At 35.1% G+C, this 27,941-nt stretch overlaps 2 protein-coding genes across 21 annotated transcripts in view; both read right to left on the bottom strand.

Annotated features, from left to right (window-relative positions):
- The window catches only part of WNK1 (WNK lysine deficient protein kinase 1), a 179,779-nt gene that overhangs the window by 28,257 nt on the left and 123,581 nt on the right, over nucleotides 1-27,941 (bottom strand). For 16 of the 20 annotated variants that reach the window (XM_037845475.1, XM_037845476.1, XM_037845477.1 and 13 more), the window contains 6 exons: nucleotides 19,287-19,375; nucleotides 17,381-17,600; nucleotides 16,005-16,341; nucleotides 15,011-15,198; nucleotides 7,042-7,125; nucleotides 1,121-1,270 (listed from right to left, as the gene is read on the bottom strand). In XM_037845475.1, the coding sequence (XP_037701403.1) occupies nucleotides 1,121-1,270; nucleotides 7,042-7,125; nucleotides 15,011-15,198; nucleotides 16,005-16,341; nucleotides 17,381-17,600; nucleotides 19,287-19,375 (1,068 nt within the window). Of the gene's footprint in view, nucleotides 1-1,120; nucleotides 1,271-7,041; nucleotides 7,126-9,250; nucleotides 10,490-12,220; nucleotides 12,479-15,010; nucleotides 15,199-16,004; nucleotides 16,342-17,380; nucleotides 17,601-19,286; nucleotides 19,376-27,941 lie in introns of all 20 variants that reach the window. The other 4 variants (XM_037845478.1, XM_037845491.1, XM_037845496.1 and 1 more) reach the window with 3 other exon arrangements.
- On the bottom strand, nucleotides 21,146-25,360 carry LOC119541472 (zinc finger protein 782-like). Its single transcript, XM_037845503.1, has one exon. It carries the CDS (start codon nucleotides 24,387-24,389, stop codon nucleotides 24,138-24,140), a length of 252 nt encoding a protein of 83 aa, XP_037701431.1. The 5' UTR covers nucleotides 24,390-25,360; the 3' UTR covers nucleotides 21,146-24,137.

The raw sequence follows: 27,941 nt of genomic DNA, 5'->3' as shown, positions 1-27,941 counted from the left end.
AAAACAAAACAGACAGACTTTTTTAGAAAGCAAGACTGCCAAAGCAAGATTTACATATTAGCCAAAAGAAAAGGAATTTTAAAAACCCTGCATACATTAGTGTAAGTTAATGTGCCACATAAGACTAGGGCAAGGATAGCAGGAAACGAAGAAGCTGGCCACTGTTCCAAATCTTATGTTGCAGAAAATTTTGCTAAGGCTTTGCCATTCAACAATAAAAAAAGGAGAGTTCTATAGGTACTTTTTTAACAGCTTTGTTTAGATATATTTCAGACACCATAGTCTAAAGGCATGTTTGCTATCATTCATCTATGGCTGCTCTTATAGTAGTTCCTGAAATTCAAATGAATTCCTTCCTAGGGATTGGATGCTATCCATATTGTTTCTACAATTCTGAAGTCTAACAAGAGGTATAATTACCATATTTCATTGATTCTAGGATATAATCCACCCCCTGCTATTTTAAGATCTGTGAAATTGGGAAATATCTGAAAATTGACAGTGTTTTTAGTACTTGGCGGTACACAAATAACAGTGCATTTTACAACTAACATGGCACCTCAGATATGATGAAATGACAGTAATAACACACTATACCAACATACAAGCACAAGAAGCACCAAAGATAAAGTTGAAGAAAAGTCATCTGAAGAGTATACATTTTTCAGAATACTTTCCAAGAGATTAGAATGACTGCTTTGAAAAAAAACCACACCAATCCACAAAGTTTTTATGATTGTCAGTAGATGATGAGGGATGACACTCAAGAAATTTACATGAAAATGAAGCATAGTTGCAAACCCAGAATATTAGATATAGCTGACAAATTATAGAGAAATGTCATGGGATTCAGAACTACCAAAGTACTTCTATTTAACCCATTAGTTCTAATATGTGTGATATCTATTTTAGCCTGATAAACGTAAAAGTTAGGTATTTTGCAGTTGTTGGTGTGGTACGTACCCATTTACATTAACCAATACATATGCAGCAAAGGAGCCAATGATCATTTTTGCTGTGAGATTAACTATCTTCAATAGACTTTTCACAATGAAAGGAGGAGGTGCCTATCTACATTTAAGGACCCCATTTTTAGCACCCCCTCTCAGAAATTGTTTACCTGTTTTCCAGCTGATACTTGAGGCAAGACCTGTGGAGTTTGAGGTTGACTCACTGGCTGTGCAATAGTAGCCTCACTGGAGGTTGATGTCTGTGGAAGTGAATACTGTACTGTCTGTTGAGGGGGGCCTGTCTGCTGTATTCCCTGATGCTGAGAATAAAATATAAGAATTCAGTTTTATTTTATGTCATTAATAGCTGCTTCAAAAGGAAGTATGTTTACCTAGAGCTTTTGGTGCCTGTAAATACGATCATTCTAGTAACCAAGACATGCACAAACCCAAATTCATCAATTCCCCTTACGTATCTGTTTATCTTATGGTGTTATTTATCTGTGATGGTACCAAGAACAGTTCACCAATGTTTCAAAACTTGAGTCACCATTGGTTCTTCACCCACTATCTTCCTTGCTCCAATAGCAGGCCACTTACAAAGACTGTTGGTGCTGGATACCACTTCAAAATAGCTCCTTTCTCTAATTTTTTCCCCCATTTCTTAGCACCAGCACTCACTTTGGCTCCTATATTAGGCTAACCCAGTCTCCTCCTTTATGTTCTTTTAATCTCTTTTATCAAGTGCACAGTTAATCTGCTTGAAGAACAGATGTGATTATAACTACAAAACAGTGGGAAAAGCATTGAAATCTGTCATCAGGGGACAGTTTCAAATTTTAGCTCTACCATTTGCTAACTATAATACCTAAGATTGCTCACATAACTGCCAAGATAAAGTTTCCTCCTTTGAAATCAAGGATGCTAACACCCAATTAAAAGTGGAACAAAGGGAATGACCTTTGGGAATCAACCATGTGTGGGCACCGTGGCATAAGATACCTAATGTAATGCATGGAACATAACTGATACACAAATACTAAATTTTGAAATAAACAAAAAAATAATAATAAGATCATCGCTACTAAGTCAATACCCCCTTACCTAAACAAATAAAAATCTGATCTTTATAGCTGACTTTCAAGACCCTCTGATACCTATAACTAACTTAAATTTTATGTAAAAGCTATACCATTTGTAAAAAAAAAATTTAGCCAATATATCATTTTAACATTTAATAAAATTGAATTCCTTTCCCATTCTCAAGAGGCAACCATGATTAATGGTTTGGGATATCACCTTTACGGTTTTTTTTTCTATGCATAAATGGTCATTTACAAACAGGTACATTGTCTTTTCTTCATTTTTGGGGGGAAAGCAAACAAATAAAAAACATGCCCATCCTATAAATATTATTCTACAACAGGCTATTTTCATTTAATTTCATTTATCAGTGGCATCAATCACCTAACAAAGAGAACATTGGTGATTTATGACTTTTTTGCTACCTAAAATGAGGCTACAACCAATAGCTTCTTACATATGTCCTGATAAATCCATACAACTAATTGGTTACTGCTGATGTAAAGATAAGCTATTTGTTTGCATATTCATTATGTATCGAGCCACCTTTATAGCATCTTAGATTTTATCAGGTGATAATCTACAAATGATATTTTTGCTCTCCTGATATTTATAACTTACTTCTTCATATACCGATTAAAAGCACCAAAATATAATGGTGACAGCCATGCTTGTTTTATTCCTAGTTAATAATGTCTGATTTATTCCGATTTCACTTTTTTAATAAAATAATCAGGAATGAATGGATGCAGAATTATATAAAATTTACTTTCAGAAACTAAGTATACAACACACAGCCAAATATAGTGCAACTCTGAACATAAGACAATTTCCTCATTTTCTGACTAGAAGGAATTAAAAAAACAGAAAACTTTTCTGGCCAGCTTGAATATATTTAAACATTGAGAAATGTGAATAAAATATCTACTAAATATTTAACTCATTAATTTATATTCCTAAATTAAGACTGCATATTATATAAATTTATTAATTTCAAAGTACCGTCACCATCCTATCCACTCTTCAAACACGTAAGTCTTTTTATCTTCACAGGAACTACATTATCAGTACTCAGTTTTCTGGAGCATAACACTCCCTAAGTTGTGCCTTGAGGTAAAATTTGTAGTGACAAGCACCTTGTTAAAATAATATTAGGATAGTTGGAAAATGTTTTTTTTTTGCATTGTCTTCTAGACTTATATTCATGTAACCTTTGTAGTAACTTCTTAAAATGATCTTAAAACAAGCTATTTACAGTGACATACTGTACTTGAATAGTGAAATCATGCCTTTAAGAAGAAGGACCAAATCTGTGTTTAATTTATTGGGCTTTAAAAAAAACTTTTACAACCAATTCTGTCAGAGGTCATCTACAAACATCCTCACCTACACTATTTAAGGTCCTTGCAGGCACATTTATTCTCACCGTTTTTAAAATATCATTCTTCACTGTTTTGGTTGCTGTTGTCCAAAATCAAGGACAGTGAAAGCTCTGTAACATAAGAGTATGATAACAGTTTGAACATACGCTGACTCGTTTCTTATCTAGGGATAAATCTGAGGAAAAATTCCTTCCTTATATTTGGGCATACATCACATGGTCACGCTTTCCCCTGTCCCATTAATGCTTAACCATCAAGATTGGACTCAGTCGCCTCTTTCCTGGACCTATACCTTCACATACCTCTGTTCTAAAGACATATTTGTTTCTGCCCCCACACTTTTCCATCTTTGTGTCTTCTACTTTATTCATATTGCTCTCCCTTCTCCCACCCCACCTTCTGACCTGGAATATTCTTTATTACAAAATGGTATACTACAAAAAAGCAACTAAATACCAAAAAAAAAAAAAAAAAAAGGCAGTAATGGACTAATTGCAATGGATTTTTATTTTATACCAAAAGCATAAGCAAAAAAAAAAAAGGAGTTAAAATGAACTACATCAAAATAAAAAACTCTGGTGCATCAAAGGACATTATCAAGAAAGCAAAAAGACAACCTACAGAATGGAAGAAGATATTTGGAAATCATAACCTGGTAAGGGTTTAACAGTAACAAATGTTGCTAAGAATGTAGAACGATGCAGCCACTGTGGAAAAGTTTGGCAGTTCCTCAGAAAGTTAAACACAGAATTACCATAAGACCTTGGCAATACTCAGTATGTACCCAAAAGAACTGAAAACAGGGTCTAATGCAGGTGTTTGTACACCAACGTTCATCACAGCATTATTAACGATAGCTAAAAGGTGGAAGCAACACAAGTGTCTGTCAACAGATGAATGGATAAATAAAATGTTGTATATCCATACATGGATTATTAGTTGGCTGTAAAAATAAGTGAAGTAGTGGAACATGATACAACATGGATAAACCTTGAAGACATCGTGTTAAGTGAAATACACCAGACACAAAAGGACAAATATTGAATGACTTCTCTTTTATGAAATACTTAGAATAAACAAATCCATGGAGACAGAAAGCAGAATAGTGTTTACCAGTTTTGGGGGGAGGGGGGAATGGAGAGTTATTGCTAAATGAGTATACATTTTGGTTTGCGAGGATGAAAACCATCTGGAGACAGATAGTGGTGAAAGTTATATGGTATTGTCAACGTACTTAATGTCAAAGAATTGTCCACTTAATTATTTTTGTTATATATATTTTACCAGTTAAAAACAAATATATATACTTTTTAAACGAGCTCTTTTAAGGACATATGCCCTCATTCTTTGCTTAAGATAATTGAGAGGCATATATTAGTTATACTAGGAGTTTATGGAGATTTGCTGCTCGACATCACACTGTATATATGGGTCATGAAACCAGTTCACATAGCCTTTACTGACTATGACACCACTGGACTCAGGTGCTTTATAATTATAAAAAATGTTCATGAGCCTTAGTTGAAAAGTAAGAAATACCTGACCATTCCTATAGGTAAGCAATTATTAAGTTAGTTGAGTAGCTCACTACCTTTGTGCCAACAAACTATGAGTTTTCTTGGTAGGAGGAAGTTATTTTTGGTACCTTATTAAAATACAGCATACCACTAGAAGGCACTCTAGATGACAACAGAAAAATGCAATCCCTCATTTAGACAAAGTATATTTCAGTTAAAGTACATTTCTTTCCTCTCTCTAATAAAATGAGAGATATGGTCCCCTAAGGTGAGGTTGGGACATGACAGTACATAAAACAAAAACCTTAACTAAAATTAGATAGACTCTATCCAGATAGTACAGAAGGCCTTCAACCTTTTTTTAAATGTGGAACCCCAATAATAAAAACAAGTAAATGCTGCTACTTGGGTACCTTTGCAGAAACTTAAGTCCTTGTATAATACTATATTTAATATAGGAAAAAAAAAAACAATATTCTAGTAATCTTGAATTCAGGATTAGAAATTTTAGCTCCCTTCACTTACTGGCTATGTGATCTTGGAGATATTACACTGCATACACTTTTCCTATAAATTGAGGTCTTAATTTTAGGATTCTACTATTTAACATAAATACAATGCTACATTCAAAATAATGTCACAAAGTGAAAGTATATAAAATGAAAATAACACTGAATCAGGAATTAATTTTTGTTTGTATCGTAGAGACAGCAATTTAGCCGTATTCCCCCCACCCCCGAACAACTACTTTAATTATTTTAAATCTGACATTTACAGAATTGCCCTCCTCTACCTTCACATACTTTTCACATTGTTGACCTCCATGGTCTCTTTCAATATCTTCTTCATCTAGTAGTAAGTACACACATACCCATATATATAGATACATAACAAATTCCTCTGGAAAAGGAAACACAGAGCACACACTTATATTTGCTCACGTTATTGGGGTTGGCCTATGTCCAATGATAAGCAAATTAGGAGACTGGTACTCATGACAGGGTTTCTGTCCTCAACCAGCTTTATGTAACTTGTAACTGGGTTGATAACAGAATAAAACAGTATTTGTTGAGGTTGGGAAAAATGTTAATATTCAAATTAAATCATAATTATACAGGTTCAGGTATCTGTCTGGAAGATAGAGCAGGGACAAGACAAAGCAAACAATTATTTCTAGCCCTTAAATTCTATAAAACAGAGAGGTGTTGGTCACTGAGTAAATGTATGTATAACCAAATAATCAATTCTTTCTGCACAAAATACTTAAAAATTATTATCTTGTACAAGAACACCAAATCTGAAGATAATATCAGACTACATGACCACATGCTGGACTGGAAAGCAGACCATTTGTAATAAGATGAACCAAAAACTTTGTTTCAGAAACTAATAGAAAGAGAAGCTAGTTTATAATTTGGTGGTTAAAAAAGTACTCTTTTTAGGGACTATCAATGAGATAATTCATTGGGAAGCTCCTACATCACATGTAATGGCCATAAATTGTATTTGAAATAGCTAATAAATATTCAATTATGTGAAGAAAGCATTATTCCCTGCAAATAACTAATATCAGTGACGAACTATGGATATCTAATTTTAAAATTATCAGCATGTTTTGTTGAATATATCAGCATTGTGCTAATCTCTGGAGTTCCATGAACCTTCAGGAACACAACTTCCAAGTCAGAGTTAAAAAAAAAACTGATTTTTATGTTCCTGAAACAGCTGTTCTCAAGCTTTCATTCAGGGTCTCTTAGTATATACTATCAGATACCTCATCCCATAGTAGATTAGAATTAATTAAAAAGTAGTTAGAATTATTAGAGATAAACATATGAAAGCAATGGCAAAATGCCTCTAAAGGGACAAGTCATAAAATATGTAAAAACAAAACTGTCTTTGGGTTGTTAAATGACATGTAGAATCATCTGTTTAAGAAGGTAGATGAATTTTTATCAGTAACAACAATCCTTTTAAATTTGAATGTATGTCTAATCTATTAGATTGTTCAAAAATACATTAAGCAAAAGAGATTTTTCTACAATATTACTGAACACAAGAAATGTTACACTTCCTGATTTTCCTTTCAGGAAAATGAGTTGTTCTCACCTGCTGAGGATGTTGTATGGGTTGGGAAGATTGAACCCCTGTTAAACTACTTGAGGCTGGCTGACCCTGGCTCTGTCCCTGAGCCTGAAGGAAAGAAGTAAACGCAACAAATTAGAGAGGTCCTAAGGTAGTGTACAGAAGACAGGCTTTTGAAATAAATATTTAAACTCCTGAGGGTTCACTTGAGCAAAATCAAACAGCATCTTGATAAAGTATAAATAGAGAGACCTCTGAGGCATCTTTTCTAAAAAATGTTTAGAGAACAATTCCATCACAGAACATATTCTGATACCATGCAGAAACCAATGACAGTTAAAACCTAACCACTGTTACTCAAGCTAGAGTTTTAGCTGGTTAGACCAGTATGATTCATTATAAAATATCAGAAATATAATAACCAGGAAAAAAGCGCTAAGACTATCAATGTAAAAATTTTGTATCTGCAAAACTAAGTTAAAGAGAGGTATTTGATAAAAATCAATGCTAATTTGTTTCATTTTGCTACTTCTTGTAGTACCATGATGACTTTTATCATAACTGTCAAAAATCTGTTATCATCATCAACTGCTAAGTATGTAGAGCAATGGTTCTCAGACAGGTACAATTTTGCCTTCCTGGGGACATGTGGCAACTCCTGGAAGTATTTCTGGTTGTCGCAACAGGGAGAGGAGGGTGTTACTGGCATCTAGTGGGCAGAGATTAATGATGCTGTTAAACATCCTACAATACACAGAACAGCCCCCACAATATTGAAATATTCACACCAAAATGCCAAAAGTGCTTAGGTTGAGAAATCCTGACCTAGAGTATTTCAATTATCAGGAAGTCTAAGTTAAAACAAAGAGAATAATGCTCAATGAGAAAGTATGAAATAAGTGCAGGACCATAAGTAGGTTAAGGAAATGAAAAGACTAACATCCTTGCTGTTCTACTTCAGTTTAGAGCATCACAATCCACTGCAGCTTAACCACTATAAGTATTCATTCTTTCTGCAATGTCTTCTGACATCTGAAATTTTACTTTGGAAAATTTAAAGAACAAACACTGGCAATGCATTAGGATTTACACTAGCAACTAAGACAACTAGAGTACTGATGTATGCTACATGCCTGTCAGTGCAAATTTCAAGTGTCTAGGTCTTTTTGCTCCTCAGTACTACACTAAGTACTTCATACTTTATGTACATTTTTGGGGGTCGTTTATGACCCTGATAAGGGAAGAACATAAGAAGAACAAATAATACTTTATTAAAAAAAGTGGAATATTTAAAAGACCCAAGTGGTATCTTGAATACATAATTGCATATTATCACATACAGATTTTCTAAGAGGTATGTATTTGATAATATGTATCCAAATAACATGAAATAGTCAACACTTTCTCCACTTCTTAAATTCTATTATGCCCACTTCTGGGTAGACTGCATGTGCTCATACATGTAAATATATTTAAATTTGTTGAGAAAAAAACAAGGCCCGCAGCATATAATATAAATGCTTAAAACAGCGCCTCCTCCCCCTCAAAAAAAACCCCCACCACCCACTAGATTTCAACCCTAAATACTCAAAATTAGAATTAGTCCTTAATTCTGTGGATTAACACTTTATTTGGACATATATAGTACATAATAACTTCTCTGATTGATGCCTAATGTTAAAAAGGCATCTTCATTTAAGGCAAATTCCTAAAATGCTTCCTTCTTTCTGTCTTTTAAGTCTCTTCCACACCAATGAAAATTTTGTGCAGTAATTCTTAATACTCCAGAAAAGCATTCCCTTTTTCATTTTATAGAAAAGTTATTCTTTCTACATTTTTTTAACTAATCATGTTTGTTTCTAAGGAGAAAGAAACACTTAGCATTAATATTCCTAAATAATGCTGAGTCAACCTTACAGTACAAGACATTTGCATTTTCACTGCCAGTTGAAAATATCCTACATTTATGGATAGACGCAAATGATTTTGAAGGGTTGAGTGCTAAAATCATTGTTTTTGTGTTCTCTTTCTCAAGGGTTTGCACATTCTATAGGTAATTTAGAGGGCTCTTCACATGTTGCATTCTTAATTCCCAAAAGATGGGGAAACTCTATTAATAAATTTTAACAACATTCCTCATAAATCCATGATTCAGGGAAAGGAGGGATAGAAACCTTAATGTAACAGTGCACAGTATGGTAGTTTAAAATAATTGTGGAATTTTTCCTATAACCTGTGGATGCAGTGCAGATCCTCCTGAAGAAAATGAGGCAGATAAAACCTGCTGAGATGTGGTTCCTTGGGGGAAACAGAAGAAAAGTGGGGATTCTTGTAACACTGTCTGAGGCAGATGGATAAAGGGTAATGAGACGTCAGAGCCAAATGGTACAGCTGCTCCCCCTGTAGGGGGAGGTGACTGAAAATCACCAGGGTCTGAAGAAGTAATTTGTGAGGAATCACTGGAATATTCTGGGCTTCCTATTGGCCAGTTCTGTCTGATAGGCTCTATCATAGAAACGGTCAATTCTGGGACATGGTAATTATTCTGTTCTTCAGTCACAGGCTGCAGACGGCCACGTAATCCAACTGACTGAGGAGGTAGTTCTTCCTGATTCAAGTCCACTGTATCCTGTTGATTTCGGTAAACACGATGAGATAAAACTCCACATCCTTCTCCTGAAGAGGAGCTTGGCGTGTGAACATGAAACTCAAATACACAATTGCTTCTGCCCTCATTGCTATGAGTTAACACGGCAGGTGCAGAATGAGGAACAAAGACAGGGTGAAATTTCAAACGTGTCGCATCTGTAGAGATAGGTGCAGAAATACTAGAAAGGGGAGATCCTGGACTCAGTCCAGAATCTAATCTTAAATTCTCAAGGTGTCCTAGCAGGAAAGTCTGTCCAGATGGAAATTCAAAGACAGAACTTGAGATAGGTTCCCCTTGTACTGGCTTCTGTTCAGTTATCTGTTTCATTGGACTTGACAGTACTGGTGAGTTGTACGCAATGTCCTCATACGGTTCTGCCACTGGGGCCTGGTAATGTACCCCAGCTAGATACACTGCTTCCTGAGGAATAAAATAGTGAGCTTCTTCTGGAGGTACTAGTCCAGGTCTATAGTCACTGAAAACTTGAGTTGGTTCAAACACAGGATGAACCTGTATCTCACATGGCTCTCCAGTTATTCTATTGGCTGTAGTACCCAACATAACTACAGCCTCTGGTGTCCAGTTAGTTGGGCTGCCACCAGGTGGAAGAAGATTTTGGCCGACAGTCCTCAGCAGGGGTTGGAAGTGGCAAGTTTGGGCTTCCAGGAAGGAGGTGCTCTTACGCCGCTGGGAAATGGCTACCTTCGGTGGACAGGTGGGAGGTGGTGAAAAAGAAACTGGACGTTCATGAATAGTTGGGAAAAATATCTGTGATTCTGGGTATGTTGGGGTCCCCCCACACGGATGCACCATGGACTGAGGCTGTATCAACATGAATAAGACAAGTAATTCATACATTCATATGTGAAATTACATTAGACATGAACAACTGGGTAGTTTTGTGTAATCCTATGAAATGGTTATACCAATTTTATAATTAAAAAAGATAACAATGCTTTTGGAAATTATGTGCATAGTAAAAATCCATTAAATACATCCAAGGCCAATATAATCAATCTGTGGGAGTCTTTGCATTAGATAAAAGCTGCTTTTCCATAACTTAACTTTTCTCTCTACAAGGAAAGGGAAGAATTAAATTTTCTAAGTGATTATTCTGTTTTTACCCAAAATTAATATGCTCATCTTAAGATCTAATGAGAATTACATCAGTGGAAAAAAGACAAAAGAGTTTAAGGAAGGAAATGGACTCAACTATTTTTATAACATAAGAAACGTTCTTCAATTTATAAGCTACAGTACTGTCTTCCCTTATTCTATATTGTTACTATCCTGTGCTGTGTCAGAGGCTTAAGTGTTATTTTCATATCAACGAATAGTATATCTACAAGTTAGAAATCAGAAGAGATTTTTGGTGGTTAGTAAAAAACACACTTAACTAGTGACAGTATCATCTTTCTTCTATCTACCCCGAACTAGATTCTAATATTTGTTGTTTAAATCAGGTAAAAACAACAGCTGGCTTAATTTAACAGTACTTTTTGTTCACAGAAGCCATTCTAGATTTAAGACTCTAAGTTTAGAAACCTAGCTTGCCAAATGCAAACTGCACCCTATAATAATTAACTTTCATAGACTCTTTTCAAAACAGATCAGTTTCATTCTTTCAAATAACAGAGAAGACCTCTATCAAGTTAGCAAAGTGGCTCATGTTACTTCCTCACAATTGGTAAAAGAATATTTCTATTTCTAACTATATAATCAGAAATGTTCCATTTTATTGTTGTTTATTCTAGATGTATCCCAGAGCCATAAAACTGTTTGTATATCTAGTCATTCTTCTAATAAAAATCTTAAGATTTAGGGGTTGCTAAGCTCGGAACGTTAAATATATTCTATCTGGAAAAGCAGCAGCAAGGTCCCACAGAGCTTAAAACACTTTTAAAAAATGGATCCTTTTAGACATTAACAGGGTCAAAGAATGTCATACATACTAAATATGATGGAGGCCCATTTCAATAGAGTTAAGGTCCAACACTGTTCAAAAATATTGTCATGAGGGAACATTATGTGGCCTTTAGATTTGCTGTCACATCATTTTAGAACAGCTAGCAAATGTAAACCAACTTTCACTCCTCAATCATTCTTCACTGTTATGGAAAAAATGGATTCACCCACCTTTATTAGTGATCCTTTAGAATAAAGTGAGGAGAACGTATGTTTGGGTGATGTTTGTTAAAGGTAAGAGTTATGTTTGATCAACCCAACAATGAGTTTAAAATTGAATAATATACATATCTTTTACTAGGATATGAAAATGCAAGGTAGTGAGAATAAAAGAAAGGACATTTTACTGGGCACAGTAAAATGTGCCTAGGGCTTTATAAACTTTCTCCCTCATTACCTCCTTGCTTCTTTTTTCTCCTTAAAGCCTTTTCGCAAAAAAATTTCCCATGGGAAGAACTGGTATACTAACAGCATAATATATACCCAGGTTTGGTCCTGTCTTTATTCCATTTTTATTAAAATTCTTGATGCCTGGATGTATTCAATGGTAGTAATTTTTCATTTGTCAGGAAGTTTACGGTTACATACAGTACTGACAAACAGGGAAGGCAGGCTGGAGCGTCGGTGCTTGTGCTGAGAGGCAGAGTGCATAGGCAGGACACTCTCCAATGCTTTAGAAAGCTTTTCGGCAAAAGTTTCCTCAGGGGCAGTCCGAAGGAGGGAAGGAGAAAGAGGTGCAGACAGCACTGGTGGTGGGGTGGAAGGAGCACTGGGAGAGATGCGGGACAGAGAGGGAACAGCAGAAAGATGGGGAACACAAACCGACATGCTACGGCCACGACGAGGCTAAACAGAAAACAAACATACACATGAAAAACACAGTACTTTGAAAACAAAATAAACCAAATGTACAATGATAACAGGGCATAGATGACATAAAGAAATGTTCCATTCTCCACCAATTTTTGCAAAGTCAATTTTTTCAAGGAGAGGCATATTCCACAATGCATACATGGAAAATGATTACTATTCTCTCTACACCATTGGTTAAGCACATATTTTTCTATGTGCTACCACAAGAATGATCAATTATCTTTCTAAAAATTCTGAAACATTGGTATTGAATGCATGAGGAAGAAAGGGTGTAAGGTTGCAACAGGGAAAACAATGACTACTGGTTTTCCACAGATTTATTAAGAATTAACAAGACTGAATTCTGTTAGTTTAAAATACATTATAAGAAGTAGAAAAATTAAGACTAGATTATTTTGCAGGAGTTCTGGAAACCTCAGAAAAAACTTTTTATTTCCATTTTAGAAGGCATCAGACTAAAAAAGTTATTGACTCACAGTATTTTAGTTATTCACTTGACAAGCTTTTCCTGCAAAGGTAAAAAAATCATCATCTCCTAGGAAAAGGTTTAGGTTTCTATAAGAAATTCCCAGCTGGCTACTGGAAAAATTCTATAGTTTTACTATATTAGTCAGTGGGAAAATATCTTTATTTTGAATCTCTAAAGAAAAATTTAAAAACCATTTTTTTTCATGCATATCGAGAGATTCAACTTGGGTTTATAAAGTTTGAGGCACCTTAGCAGAAAGGCTTTAATAAAACTAAAAACAGTATGTCTAATACTTGTAAAGTTATCCTAAGCAAATCTGTTATTTCTTTCAAGATAGTGTGAATGGTGTAACTAATTACTTTTTCAAAACTGGCTGCACAGAATGTTTTCATTTGTGGCCTACCAGTAGCAAGTGTTTTAAGTATTGTATTAGTTTCATTCCTGGCTCCATTTTTCTCTATCCATGTTTCCCATTTAGTCTTACTTTTTTTATTCTACTTAATTTATATATTACTGTAAGTTCTTTCTGGAATAAGAGAGGGTATTAAAAAAATTATAAAATTCAAAAAAATTCTCAACATTTAGTAATTCTTCATACTTCCACAGAATACTATTGTTAAAAGGCAAGAAGCAGTCTGCTTTTAGAGCTCCCATAACTATATAGCTATGTTTGTGGCTCAAATACTTAATATCTTCAAAAATATCATTCCATTTTCTTTTCTAAAATAGAGATCTAATGTTTCTTCATAATCCTGTGATGGGTGAATCCAAGAGATTAAAGATAGTTTTCAAAAAAATCTCGTTATTCTGATGGGAAAAAATCAATTAGAACAAAAGGAGGAATTAACAAGAAATGCTGACAAGTAATATTTGTCAGAGAACAGCAAAGCATTTTTTACACAGTCTTTGTAAAGTTCTTCTAGCCTATCTAATTTTTTTAAAGATTAGAAACTTGACTATTAAAAACTTAGTCTAATAGTAATTTTCCTTGTGACCATTCATCTCAAGACCTAGCCAAATCAGGACTGATGAATGGACTCCTGAAACAAATAAGCATCTTTTATTCCAAGCTATAGGATAAAAGCCTAGAGGCAAGCAGAAGTATTTTCCAAACAGAAGTATTTTCTTAACAGAGAAAGACTTTCATTTAATGATTGAGCACAAGTTCTACAAAAGTTCAGATTAAAAGCTTTCTAAAAGGGAAAATCTGGCTGCTTAAAGATCTCACTAAACAAGGTTACACAGCGAACAATTATTCTCTATCTTTCTGAGGTAGATGACATATTTTATTTTCCTCTGAAGACCACTTGGAATGTCAACAAAAGAAACACAGGGTAATAATGTATAATAAAATATTTCAGGATATAATCCCCATAAATTGATTCTGAAAATAAATCGGTAATAAAACGGATACCAAATAAAGGGAAAAAGCAAATGAACATATACTGGGAAGGAACTTGTATCTAACACAGACTTTAAGGCAGGAACACGCATAGCAACTGATGATTAAACACAAGCGCTAAATTAAACGGTCATACAAATAAAGGATTCCTTCACTCTAGAGCACTCACATGCAGCATTCTGTAATAGTTTAAAGATCTTACCTGTGTTTATACAATAAGAAATCTTATAGAAAATACTGAGTAATTATTTTAATGAACTTAAGCTTTTGAAAACCCCTCTTCTCCCCCAAACCCCAAACCACTGGTATGTTCAGCTTATGCTGTTTCAGTTTCAACTCTAAGTGCTACATGGAGCATTAACTTTAATCGAATGCAGATCAGTCTAAATCTTGTACATAGGTGCCTTCACATAGGAAGTTGAGCTAATTCTTATGCATTAATATGTGTATATCTTACCCTGTCTCAAGTGCTCCAATTATACTCTGTAATAATTAACCTATTTCCTTTAGAAATACACTATTTATAATTTCTACTGCAGACTTATGCTGTTATTTGGACAGTAGGAAGAATATGAATTAGCAAATTATCTATTGGTTCTCATAGAGTCTTACACTCTCTTATGCATTTACTTACCACACTTGAGGGTGGATATACCCCATGGGGTTGAGACTGTGCTTGGACAACAGAAGCTGTATGCCCTGGGATTGTGCCAGTAGACTGTGCCTGCTCATGTTGGGAACCATATGAAACTGTTTGTTGGCTGCTTACTCGGGATTCTGTGAACACAGAAGATCCCTGACCACTGTCAACTGTCCCGTCAGCTGAAGGAGACATGAATCACAAAAAAAAAAAAAAAAAAAAAAAAAAAAAAAAAAGAAAGGGAGAAAGAGAGAGAGAGAAAAATAAATCACAAAAAGGAGGTTCACATTTCCCCATTTCAGACCCATACATTTAAGGTTAATAATTTTCTTTGTACAGATGTGAACTAAATAAAGAAAACAAACACTAGCCATATGAATGAGGGAGCTATATGGAGAAAAAAGATTTCATGCTTTAAAAAAAAATTCCCTGGCTACCACAGAATCTCATTACCTGAAGGGTATAAGGGAAAGGAAATGGAACTTTGCCAGTCTTAAGTCTGATATAGCTTTCAAAGTCATAAATATGGAGACCAGTGAGTCTTCAGTATTAAACAAATTATTCAATCGATAATGTGTGGTATCATTACTTTTAGTTTATATATTATTCAGCTTTGCTAAAAGAGCTAAACCAGATCAATGGGTTCAATTTTAAGTAGCTAAGATAGGCTTCTTCATTTTTCATTATTAATTATATTTTATTTTGAGCAATTGTGAAAAGTAGAAACCTGTAAGTTGGAACCTTCCAGATGGTGGAATATGTTAAATTATTTTATATTCCAATCATATTTCCTCACTGTCTTATCCTTTTATACTTTTAGTCATTGGCATAAGAATAAAAAGAAAAGCAAGATTGCACCCATTTCAAACTTCTTATCATACCTTTGGATTCATCATTCAAAATCAAGAGGCCAGTAGAAAATGCTGAACAAGAAAAAAGTCAACTGGGAACATCATTGGCATATTTTCCCAGTTCCCCAAAAACTTACATAACACAGATATACTAGGTTGCTGGTACTGTAGTTGTTGGTGTTGATCTGCCTCAGGTTCTTCAGGTTCTACTTGCGTAGAAACTGAAGCTGAAGTGGTGGAGGCAGTAGGTACCCCAGTGCTAGTAGTAGAGGGGAGCTGCTTGATTCCTGCCTGGGAAGCACTTGCTTGTTGTTCTATCTGCTGTTTGAGATTCTTCTCTTCTTGCTTTCTTTTCTCTTGTTCCTCCCTTACCAACTGCCGCTGCTCTCGTTTTCTCTTAATTAATGACACTCTGTCTTTGATGGCTTTAGCCATGGTCTTGTGATCGCCTTCACAGACATACCCAGACTCCACCTATAGGACAAGAGGGTGCATTAGGGAGCAGTATGATAGCAAAAGAAAACAAACCTAAAATAAAAGAAAAAAGCCTATGGAGAAAAGTAGAGAGGAGGGGAAAGAGCTCTCTCAAAATTGGTCATAACCAAACTGTGAAATTACAGATGTCTGCATTATGCATTTCTCTACCATCTCTATAGAAATTCAGGTGGGTGTACCTTCATTCCTTCCAACAAACAGTAAAACAAGGGACACTTAGAATCACAGTTCCTTATCCAAGTAAGGCATTCAATTCTATTCACTCTATTTCCCTCTCATATCTAACCATTAACATTAACCTGTGTGCCGCCTTTTCCTTCCTTTCATTAGGCAAAAACTCAGCCAGATAAAACAATTGTGGTAATTATATGAAGGTCTGAAAAACAAACAAACAAAAAACACACACTATCCCACCTCAAACAGTACACAAAACCAAGTCTCCCTTCCATAACTAAAACTGGTGAAGGGCTTCCCTTTTGAAAAGCGATCTTTTCTACATACTTTGTAACAATATCCCAAAGGCAGTTTACTAATAATTGATCTTGAAAACTCCCTTCAAAGTATAAACAACTTATGAACTAATGGCTATTTATAGGCATTAATGACTTGTCATTCTGACCAAAGAGGTTTATACAAATTAGGAGTTGCTCAACTGTATACTTGTAAAATGACTTCAGAATGCATTTTAGTACTATATATCTAGATATCTGTATCTATATCTATCTAATCTATACCTATATAAATATCTTTTCCTCAAATAAAAATAACTTTAAAAAATGAATATAAAATCCAGCACTCATTATAAAAACAATACCAAAAAAATGTAAAGAAAGAAGTTAATGGAAAAATCGCAAGCAATCCAAACAAAAGATATAATAACTGGGGCCAGGAATCATTGAAATTTTATATGAATGAGATATGTCATTCACATTTTCATAAACTGCTACTTTGTTCAACAATGTCATAGATGTCTTTCCATATCAATCTATATCAATTTTGAAATTGCTGGTTAATTTACCATTTCTTGAGCAACATCTTCTGGCACATCTCTCTCCAAGTCAAAGGAAAACTCAATAGCTTCATTGTCTTTGTACTTTCCCTTTAATTTCTTAATATCTTCAATCCGTAGCCATAATTTAATGGCTATCTTTTCTCCATCATCTTCTTCTGCTAATTCTACCCGTACCCCTGTTTCCTCCTGGAAGAAGGCATGGTTCAAAAGGTCTTTGATGGCATATCTTCCAAACAGAGGGAAAAGCAAAGAAATAAAATCAAAACAAAACTTCATTAGATTGCAAAGAAAATTTGAGAGTAGTTGATCATTATTATGCTTGAAAGATTAAAAAATCACTGTGAAAAGAAAAATAAAAGAAACATTATAACTCATTCCTGCATTGATTACAGAATTTTACTCTCAGGTTACAAAAAAATCATAATTTAATCTTATTTATGAGTAAGAACTGACAGTGAAAATGTTTTAATCCAATGATCTAATCTCATATCAGTTAATGATCTAATCTTATAGCTACAATGAAGTAATGCATAGAATATCACAGCTTCAAAATACCACACCATCATTTATATAGTGCTTTACAGTTAACAAAAAATCCTTATACATATGATATTATCTGATCCTTGACCAATAGCCAATTGAGATATAATTTCCTGCTTATTAGAAAATGAAGCTTATGGTGGTTGAGAATCCTGCTCATAGTTATAAAAGTTGTAAATGGTGGAATCAAGACTAGAAAATAAATCTTTTGATTTCTAATTTAGTACCTTTTTCTACAGTAACCTTCAATTGCCCGATTAAATTCTCTTAATTAACAATTTGCATACAAGGCAACCGAAAGTCTGATTCAGGAACCATCTTCTTCAGATAAACAGTCTCAAAATACCAGGAATCTAGTAAACTGTTACCTCCAGAAAAGAAAGAGTAATATATTCTAAGACTGGAAACAAATATTCTTTGTTTATAGTGAAAAAAGTCTTACAGAGATTAAGGACTCTCCTTTTTAATCAGTGTATATGAAAACAGAAACTCAAACTAAGTTTCTACTAAAAAGCCTTAAGATCATGATGTTAAGCTCTTCCAAACAACAATTCTATGAAAAGAGTATGACACTGGAGAAGTGGAGATATGGAATTCTTTAATTTGGTTAATAGACCTGATCGCTCACATTCTTCAGGGGGTAGATTACGCTCAACTTACAATTTATATTTGTACTTACTAGCTAGTCTACTTTTTCTTTTTGGGGGGTAGGGGGGTTGGTGAAGGTAGATTCTTTTCCAAAACAGGCAATGGATCTTTGCCAAGCCTAAAGGATGATGAATCAGCTATATGGCAGATCAGATACTTGCCACTCTTTTGAGAAAAGTCCTTCCGTTAGTACAAATGACTAAGCCACATCTCCTCCTAAGCCTTGGGCAAAGTCTTCTCTTTTTAATCAAAATAATTTTGATGTTTTGCTCTTCTTCAATTCTGGCATAATGACAGCAAATCAAGACCTGTATAGTTCAGTTGATTTTAAAGAGCCAAGATTTTATTTCACTTTTTTAGATTTCAATGAGCAAAGGACTAACAAACAGATCAGGTGCATTAGAGAGAGACTGAACCTCACTGAATTTTATAAATCATGCTGATGTTGTTAAGTAAGCAGTTCTTATTGAATGTAGCAGCTATGCTTAATGTGGTTCTGGTTTACTTACATTCTACTGAGCCACATTTTTATAACATTACAGTATGTCAAATCTGAATAACCTCAATGGACAGATCCCTACTTTAAAAAAATGTTACATGGCATAAATGGAGAAACTAATCACAAGTAAAGCATTAAATATATCTTAGAGTGTTGTTGTACTCAGAGCACACTACACTTTAGGTTTTTGTTCAAGCAACATTCAGGTCAAAAGAGGCAACTTACCTTTCATCTTTGTTTTGCCGTATGCAGCCTTCGATAATTTCCTTCACTTCAGGAATTGCTACTTTGTCAAAACTGGCTGGCTTTACCCCCTGAAAAGCCATTAAAACAATAGAAATACATTAATGAAGGCAAGGCTTTTGAAATCTGATTCTTAAATTTCCTCTTAACATTCTACTAAGTTGCCATCTTACAATTCTGGCTTTCTTCTGATTTGCCTGCAAGGGCTGGTCCATGTAGGGTCAGAGTTAGGCAGTGGTACAAGGAAACAGCAAGTGGGGTCACTTACTTCCATGCCCTCTCTATATGGCTATGAACAAATCTAGGCTGGTATTAAAATATTCAGCTGTGTTTCAGGTAAAGGAAGTTATTGGCTAAAAAGAAGGCCAAATGTTCTAATTGGTTAGAACACATCTTTTGTTCAACCTTGCTCCCTAACACATTAATCAACACAACATTTCATTATTTTGAACACTAAACCCATGTTTAGGCATGAATCCACATGCTTAATTTGGCAGGCATCATGTTATTATAGTACTCTTTAACAAATTCAAAAAGTATGGAAGGAGTTAAGGATTTGGATGGGTTTGGTGTGATAAGTGAAGAGTAGACTGTCTTGTATATAAAAAACAAGTAAAAAGCTATATATCCGCCTCCACTGAAAGACAAACTTTCCAAATAATTTCAGCAGAAAACCTATTATCACTATTATATGTAATACTAAACACTATCACATAAATCACAGGGATGGTTTTTATTATCTTCATGAAGTATACATTCTTTGAAAATATTTTCAGCAATATGTGGAAAATATACATAAGATATGAGAACAACAAAAGACTAATATCTGAGAGTTAGGGCAGAAATATCTCTATCTATTGCCACCTCATCTAAGTGACCATATAGATTAAGAGTTGAAGTAGCTACACTGGTAACAATGTCCAAGTTGTACCACAAGTATATAAATACATAAAACACAGAGAGTAGAGTCTAAGGGGAAGCGACCAGAAAAAAAGAAGTTACCCAATATATATAAATACTAATCATCTAGAGTTCTCACTGACAAAGATATATTAAAACAAAATTAGTGATAATAATTTATAAGTCATAGAAATGCACCTATTCTCCCACAGTTCAAAATGAAATAAATGGTTAGCACTATGCAAGTCTTTTAAATACCAGAGGTGTGGTTGGATAGTTCTCATCAATTACTTGCTATGGTATTCAAAAGCCCTGATTTGGAGCATTCTACCTTTAGACCTAACTTTCTACAGCAAGGAATTGTATACTAGTGCTGACACTAAAGTTAAATCTATGTATTTAAAAGGTTCATTTCTAATAATTTCCAAATCCAGTTAAGTTTTCCCAACCTACCTTCATCATCCACTAATACTTCTAACTAAAATAAGAAAATAATGCTGCTGAGGCAAAATACTGATTTAAATGAACAAGCTGGTATTTCAAACCCAGAGTTTAAAAAAAAGGAACTAGTTTAAGAAAAAAACAGATGGTGCACTCTAAAATTTCTCTGGTAGTAGAGAAGCTAGAGATTTTGTTTTATATTTGTTTTTTTTTGGTTTTTTTTTTTTGTTTTTTTATTCCCCATATTCCTTTTTATTAATTTTTAATTCAATTTTCTTGAGATATATTCACATACCATACAATCACCCAAAGTGTACAATCATTTCGTTCACAGTACCATCATATAGTTGTGCATTCATCATCCCCATCTATTTTTGAACATTTTCCTTGTACCAGAAAAAGTGAAAATAAGAATAAAAAATAAAAGTAAAGAAAACCCAAATCACCCCCCTCCCACCCTATTCCTTTTTATTTTTAAAAATATAATACAAAAACAACTTTATGTAGTAAAAAAGGGAGAGGAATGTAGAAATGAGTATCATATGAATTTGGCATCTTAAACTATAATTCTCAAAATTAGTGTACATGCTTCCTTTAGAATTTCCTTTGTTCCTTTCTACACATCAAAATCAACATAAATTTCCAATTTCCTCACATTGTAGACCATGCCTTCATTCTAACCTGTAGTGTTCCTTGAGGGAACACAAACGTGTAAGCGGAGGTGAAAAACTGATGTGTACAAGTCATTTTCCCAGCTGAACTGGATTCACTACTCTATCCTGGCTGTATTAAATCAGGTACCTTCATCTATTATATCAGAGGTGTTCAATGAACCTCTTTTAACCATCACATCTCAACTGTTCTCCTATCACTTTACCAATTCATTTTCCCGAAACCAGTTTTCATCCTCTCCAATCTTTAATTTGGCTTTCCATCTACTTTTCAATAGAGATAGTTATTAACGACTGCAAAAACATTAAGAAGCATATTTCAATCTGCTCCCAGAAAGTTCACAAGTATCTTTTACATTTATTTATCATAAATTTCTTTTGTATATATTACTGCTATCACCCTGCAACTACCCATGTCCCATGCAACAATGTGTCAGGCCTATGCTAAAAACATATGCAGGCCTTGAATCCACTGACTTAGGTACCAACATATAAAAAGATTTAAGAGACAGGATTCTGGAAAAGAAATTTTTACATTAACTGCATGCTTATTACATGTTCTAGCTACTGTTCCACTGCTCCACAGTATTTTTTGCTTTAGTCTCGACAGACCCCACTAAATAGATCATTTACAACAATAATCTTACATTCATATTCTTTCTCTAGTTATCCCACATTCCAACTTTGGCACTACTGAAAATCGAGATGCCCTTTGGAGCTATTTTTCCAAAACGTTAAACAATTAAAAAAAAAAAAAAAGTCCTCTTGTATCATCCCACAAATTTAAGCACCATTTATTTAAAACCTGGAGTAGCTTTTGACTGTATCCTGTATTCTGCCTGTTTTTAAACAACGGATACATGGAGACAACTCATGTTTATCTGAGACACATGAATTTTAAACCAACTAGGATCACCAAAATCAAGTTGTATCTTAAAACTGATGGCATGTTCATAGTGAAATGGACAGGAGCTTCTCTTGGTCGTACCTTAAATGATGGTTTACCTTTTAATGAATGGCATCTTCTAATAATTTGGTAGTCATCAGGATAAAACAAAAAACTTGAATTGTATCTACATAGTTATTTCTTATTGGTGATGATAGCTATTTTATTACATGTTTTTATTCTGAGACCCACTTTTGATCTTATATTTTATACCATCAGTGTATCTTAATTACATCAATCGTCTGCTTACTCTTCTTTTAAAACATTCTTACTTTTAAAAATGAGATGTGAAACTAAAAATGTTCTTCTAAGCTCTGATTTATTTTTCGCAGAAGGCTCTTGTCTCATTGTTTTTCATTTTTATTTTTGGATACTGTGCATCTTTGATTTTGATATGCTCTCTGATAAAAAAGGTTCTTAAAAGATATATATTTATATATTCATTATTGATTTCCAAGATAGAGACATTTTAATTTTTCTCATATTCATGTTTCATTGAACAATAGCATTCCCACTTTCTGGAATTTATTGACATTTGCCTAAAATACTTTTATATTTTGTGAATGTTCTAGTGTCATGTAAAGAAAGTTTTATTCTTTGTTTCAAGAGTACAAAGCTTTGATAGACAAATATTCCTCATTTTAGAAAGTATGCCATGTATAACTTTGAGAGCAGTAGCCCTCAAACTTTGTTATCTAAAGCTCCAGACAGTAAATGTTTTTGGCTTTTCTGGTCATGTGGCTTTGTTGCAAGTATTCAACTCTGCTTTACAGTGCAAACACATAAATGAATGCATGTGGCTGTTTCAATAAATCTTCCTTTAACAAAATAGGCAACAAGCAGGATTTTACTTGAAGGCCATAGTTTGTCAAGCACTATTCAAGATTATCAGTTGTTGTCTACTGGCTCTGGAACAAAATCAGTGTTTTTTAGGGTCTAAGCTTTCTAATAGGTTTATATTTCTCTTTATTTCTTGCAGTTTTTTGATTTGTGAATCTTTATGATAATTTATTTGGTGCAGAGTTACTCAAGACTTAACATCTCCTTTTAAATTGTCTTCTTTAGCTTTAACAAAGTGTCCTTCTTACCTGTTTTTTGACCTGAACTGAACCTTAAGTAGAAGTTAGATAAATAAACCCTGAATTATTTCTGTGCTTACTGGCTTAATAATAAAGCAAGTGTATTTCAAACTTCACAAATCATGTTACAGGTATATCTCTTTGATGCAATCTGATAGTGTTACTAGTAAGTGACTTTAATCCATTTCCCTTAGTTGATACGGCAGATATGTTTGTCCTACTTTATGTTATACTGTGTGTTTGCAAATTTGGGGGTAGAGAATATACCAGGCTTGAGACAAATATCCTTAGAAAGGCCAACTTGATGTATTGGCCCTTGGTTGGCATCTAGGAACTTAAATTTCAGGAGGGTTCCCAACATTCCCAGAACTGATAAGAGTGGCTCTCCGTACCAAAACTATTTGAATAAACAATGTGCTTCATGCTGAAGGCCTTCTTTCCTTGTGGGAATGTAGAATTTTGGCTGATGCTAGACAGAGGGTGTCCATATGACCAGACCCTGCCAAAAAACCCTGGGGCCTGAATCTCTGATGAGTGTCCACTGGTAACAACATTTCACACATGCTGTTGCAACTTATTATGCAGTAATTAAGCATGGCCTGTGAATCTACTTGTAGAGGACTCTTGGAAGCTTCTGCCTAGTTTACTGTGGACTTCAACTCACATGCCTTTTCCTTTGCTGATAAATCGTGGCCATAACTATGACTGTATTTGGAGTCCCGTTGAGTCTTCCTCATGAATCATCAATTTTAGGGTGGTCCTGGGAAACCCTGACACAGCTCAGTAAAAAAAGTTTCTAGTAACTTTGCTCTGTGTAGCTCCTGTTTAGAAATCCTTCCTCTAATAACCACGGGTTTTCTTCTTGTTCCAACATGAAGATGAGCTCTGGTTTTGTAAAGCAGTACCCCACTGAGACGAGGTGGCTGTAGTTCTCCAGCAACACATCTCTGTACAGGGTCCTCTGAGCAGGGCCCAGTAGCTTCCACTCCTCTTGGGTGAACTCCACAGCCACGTCCTTGAATGACACTGATGCCTGAGATTGCTTCATTTTCTGCAGCTCTTGGGAGAATGCGGAGAACTGTAATGGTTCAGCTGATCACTGGTCGTCAGACCTGGAATTTACTCGGTCACAAATGACAGACCCGGAATTTACTCGGGTCTTTCTCACTCCAGAGTCCGCAGACCTAAGTCCAGCTCCTGCTGTCACGTTCACGTAAATTTAATAAACACACACCGAATTCCCACCTCCGGCATGGGCCTCTCCCCGGTCGAGCTGCACCTCGGACGGGCATATGGTCCCCATATACTCTGAGCGCTCCCAGAAGCTTCTCTTGAAGAGGATCAGCATCCCATGAGCCCTGAAAGCCCGCGGGGCCGGGATTCGCACACATTGGCCTTCCCCGGGTCCATGGGCCGGCCGGCAGCGCACACCGGCTATGAGAAGTAGGGGTTTTTCCGTGGACTCCCATTCTCGCTCCAGGAAGCAAGCCCGGCCTCCCCGGCCGGTCCCCGAGTGCTCTCACCCCCGCTGCTTACCCCATATTGCAAGCGGACCCAGAGGTCTAAAAGTATATTTGTTTTTAGTTTTCAAAATGTACAATGGCATAAAGTAAAGCTTAAAATGGTATTTATAAAAATTATGGCAAGAACTATGTAAAATACTATATATTAAGTTTGTAGAACATTCACTATTGGCAGAAAATTATCAGAGAGTCCCTTCCTAAGTAAACCTGGACATTCATACATAGTAGGTTGTGCATATAAAAGACATTCCAATGTTACAGAAAAGTCCTTAAAGAGTATATAGATGCGATGAGGGAAAAAGTTCCTTCTTCCATAGGCTCATAAATACGAGAGCAATGTGTTCAGATTACTGACATTAAAACTAAACATAAAAGCAGATAAAACGAGAGGCTAGGCCTCCCTATAATTGTGCCTAAGAGCCTCCTCCTGAATGCCTCTTTGTTGCTCAGATGTGGCCCTCTCTCTCTAGCTAAGCCAACTTGAAAGGTGAAATCACTGCCGTCCCCCCTACATGGGATCAGACACCCAGGGGAGTGAATCTCCCTGGCAACGTGGAATATGACTCCAGGGGAGGAATCTAGACCTGGCATCGTGGGACGGAGAACATCTTCTTGACCAAAAGGGGGATGTGAAAGGAAATGAAATAAGCTTCAGCAGCAGAGAGATTCCAAAAGGAGCCGAGAGGTCACTCTGGTGGGCACTCTTATGCACACTTTAGACAACCCTTTTTAGGTTCTAAAGAATTGGGGTAGCTGGTGGTGGATACCTGAAACTATCAAACTACAACCCAGAACCCATGAATCTCGAAGACAATTGTATAAAAATGTAGCTTATGAGGGGTGACAATGGGATTGGGAAAACCATAAGGACCACACTCCACTTTGTCTAGTTTATGGATGGATGAGTAGAAAAATAGGGGAAGGAAACAAACAAACAGACAGACAAAGGTACCCAGTGTTCTTTTTTACTTCAATTGCTCTTTTTCACTTTAATTATTATTATTATTTTTGTGTGTGTGCTAATGAAGGTGTCAGGGATTGATTAAGGTGATGAATGTACAACTACGTAATGGTACTGTGAACAATCGAATGTATGATTTGTTTTGTATGACTGCATGGTATGTGAATATATCTCAATAAAAAGAAAAAAAAAGCAGATATACAATTATTATATTAAAATACTCTTCTGTTTCAGTCTAGCACAGGCATATTGGAAAGATGAAAGGATTTAACGGTAGAAGACTTGAGTTCAGTGTGGATTGGAGTAGAAACAGTTCTGTGCTCCAGATTCTCCATCTAGCAAATGGGAATAAACCTGCCCAACTTAACTTACCTATCTAGAATCAAATGTGATATCTAGGCCAAAAGCTCTCTGTGAATTATTAAATTTGCTGACCTAAGGCCAACTTTGAGTTCAAAGGCAATCAAATAAAGCTTACAGTTAAAAGCAAGTGAAGAATTCTCTTGAAAAATAAAAACCCAGATCCACAATGACCCTGCTTTCATGATGTCAATCATGATTTATTACAGTAAGAATACTTATCCTTAATAATAAATAAACTTATCTATGCAAACATATATTCATTCATGACTTCAAAAATAGGAATATTAGTTGGAAAAAAGAGATACGATGTTGTAACAGCAAAACAAATAATTGTGTGTTATATAACCTCAGATCTACTAGGTTATGCTGCTTTCTCAAGATTCAGGTACAGAAAATTCCATACCAATACACAACATATTCAGATGCCACAGCCGCCTTAAAAAAAAAAAAAAATGTACAGTGGGTGCCAAGGAAGCCAATAAAACCGAGACACACCTTACCAGCCCAGCTGCTGGTATTAAAAGATTAAGAATGCTTACTGCTACCCACTTAGATACCAAATAATTTCAAAAGGTGAAAACAGTAACATAAGATTATAATTTCACTGGCCAGCCACCATCAAGAAGCCCAGTTTATCAATATACCTAGGAGAGACCTTTTCTGAATTTTCCAAGAAGCAGCAGGAATATATAGGGAATATGTATTAAAAGATGATGAAGTAAAAAGGTATAAAATGAATATGAAATCCAGTTACCCTGAAAGTGATGTAGAGAAAAGTCATCTGGGACATATAATAATAGGAATAGGCTTAATATAAACAGACGACTATAATTTTTGATATTTTCGTTAAACCCTTAGTTTCTCGTCCTAAGAGATGAGAGAGAACTCAATAAATTCTTCATAACTTAAAATGTTTTTAATAAAAAAAGGTGGTCTAGAGTATTCTAAAACATGATTCTAAGCACTGGACAGAACAAAGTATAAGAAAATGTTTTAATACCATAAAAGATTTCATCTTATTTCCTATTAGTTCATACACTTCAACAGAGAAGTGATCAACTTAGAGCTCAATGATCCTCCATCCCTTTTCTTTACTCCTTGATTTAGCCCTCATGGGTCCTATTCCAGCCCTATACTGACCTGTTAAGGCAAAGTATTGAGGACCTATTCTGAATGATGTTTAAAAATATAGAAAAGAATGCTAAGATAGATAAATTGGGCCAATGTCTTACACAAAACAAAACTAAAGTTAGTTAAGGACACAAACCGTCACTACCTTCCTCCAGATAGCAATCCACTGGCTCTAGAAACAGTCTTGCTTTCATAACTCACTGCCTTAGGCAGAAGTGCCATATTAACGCTTTTTGTCATGGGACAGTGGCACATTTCTCTGTATTACACAGAAGTACTACTTAAGCATCTAATGTATACCCATTTAAGATTCTTCCAGGGTTATATAAAATTACGTGTTCTCTTAAACAAAACAAAAACAATACCACTTTTGTGCAATCTTCAGTAGTGTACAAAAAAGTTAACAACTGTGACTCTGCAAGGGCACATCAAGAGTTGATATGAGATAAATATATTTTTAATACATGCTGCCTTATTGGAACCAAAAAGCAACAAAAACACATGCACGCATTTTATGAACTCTGACTTTTACTTTGAGTTCTATGTATTTATGTTCTGCCCAGTGTAGAGTCAACCAACTAATCTGCTGACAAAAAACAGTGAATCATAATACAAATTATCT

This window comes from Choloepus didactylus, chromosome 8 (genome assembly GCF_015220235.1).
Source record: "Choloepus didactylus isolate mChoDid1 chromosome 8, mChoDid1.pri, whole genome shotgun sequence".
NCBI classification, from domain to species: domain Eukaryota; kingdom Metazoa; phylum Chordata; class Mammalia; order Pilosa; family Megalonychidae; genus Choloepus; species Choloepus didactylus.
This window is presented reverse-complemented; position numbering and strand designations above follow the sequence as displayed.

What these genes read in the sequence shown, in the direction of transcription:
- LOC119541472 (XM_037845503.1), bottom strand. Translation starts at nt 24,389, where the DNA reads ATGAAGCAATCTCAGGCATCAGTGTCATTCAAGGACGTGGCTGTGGAG.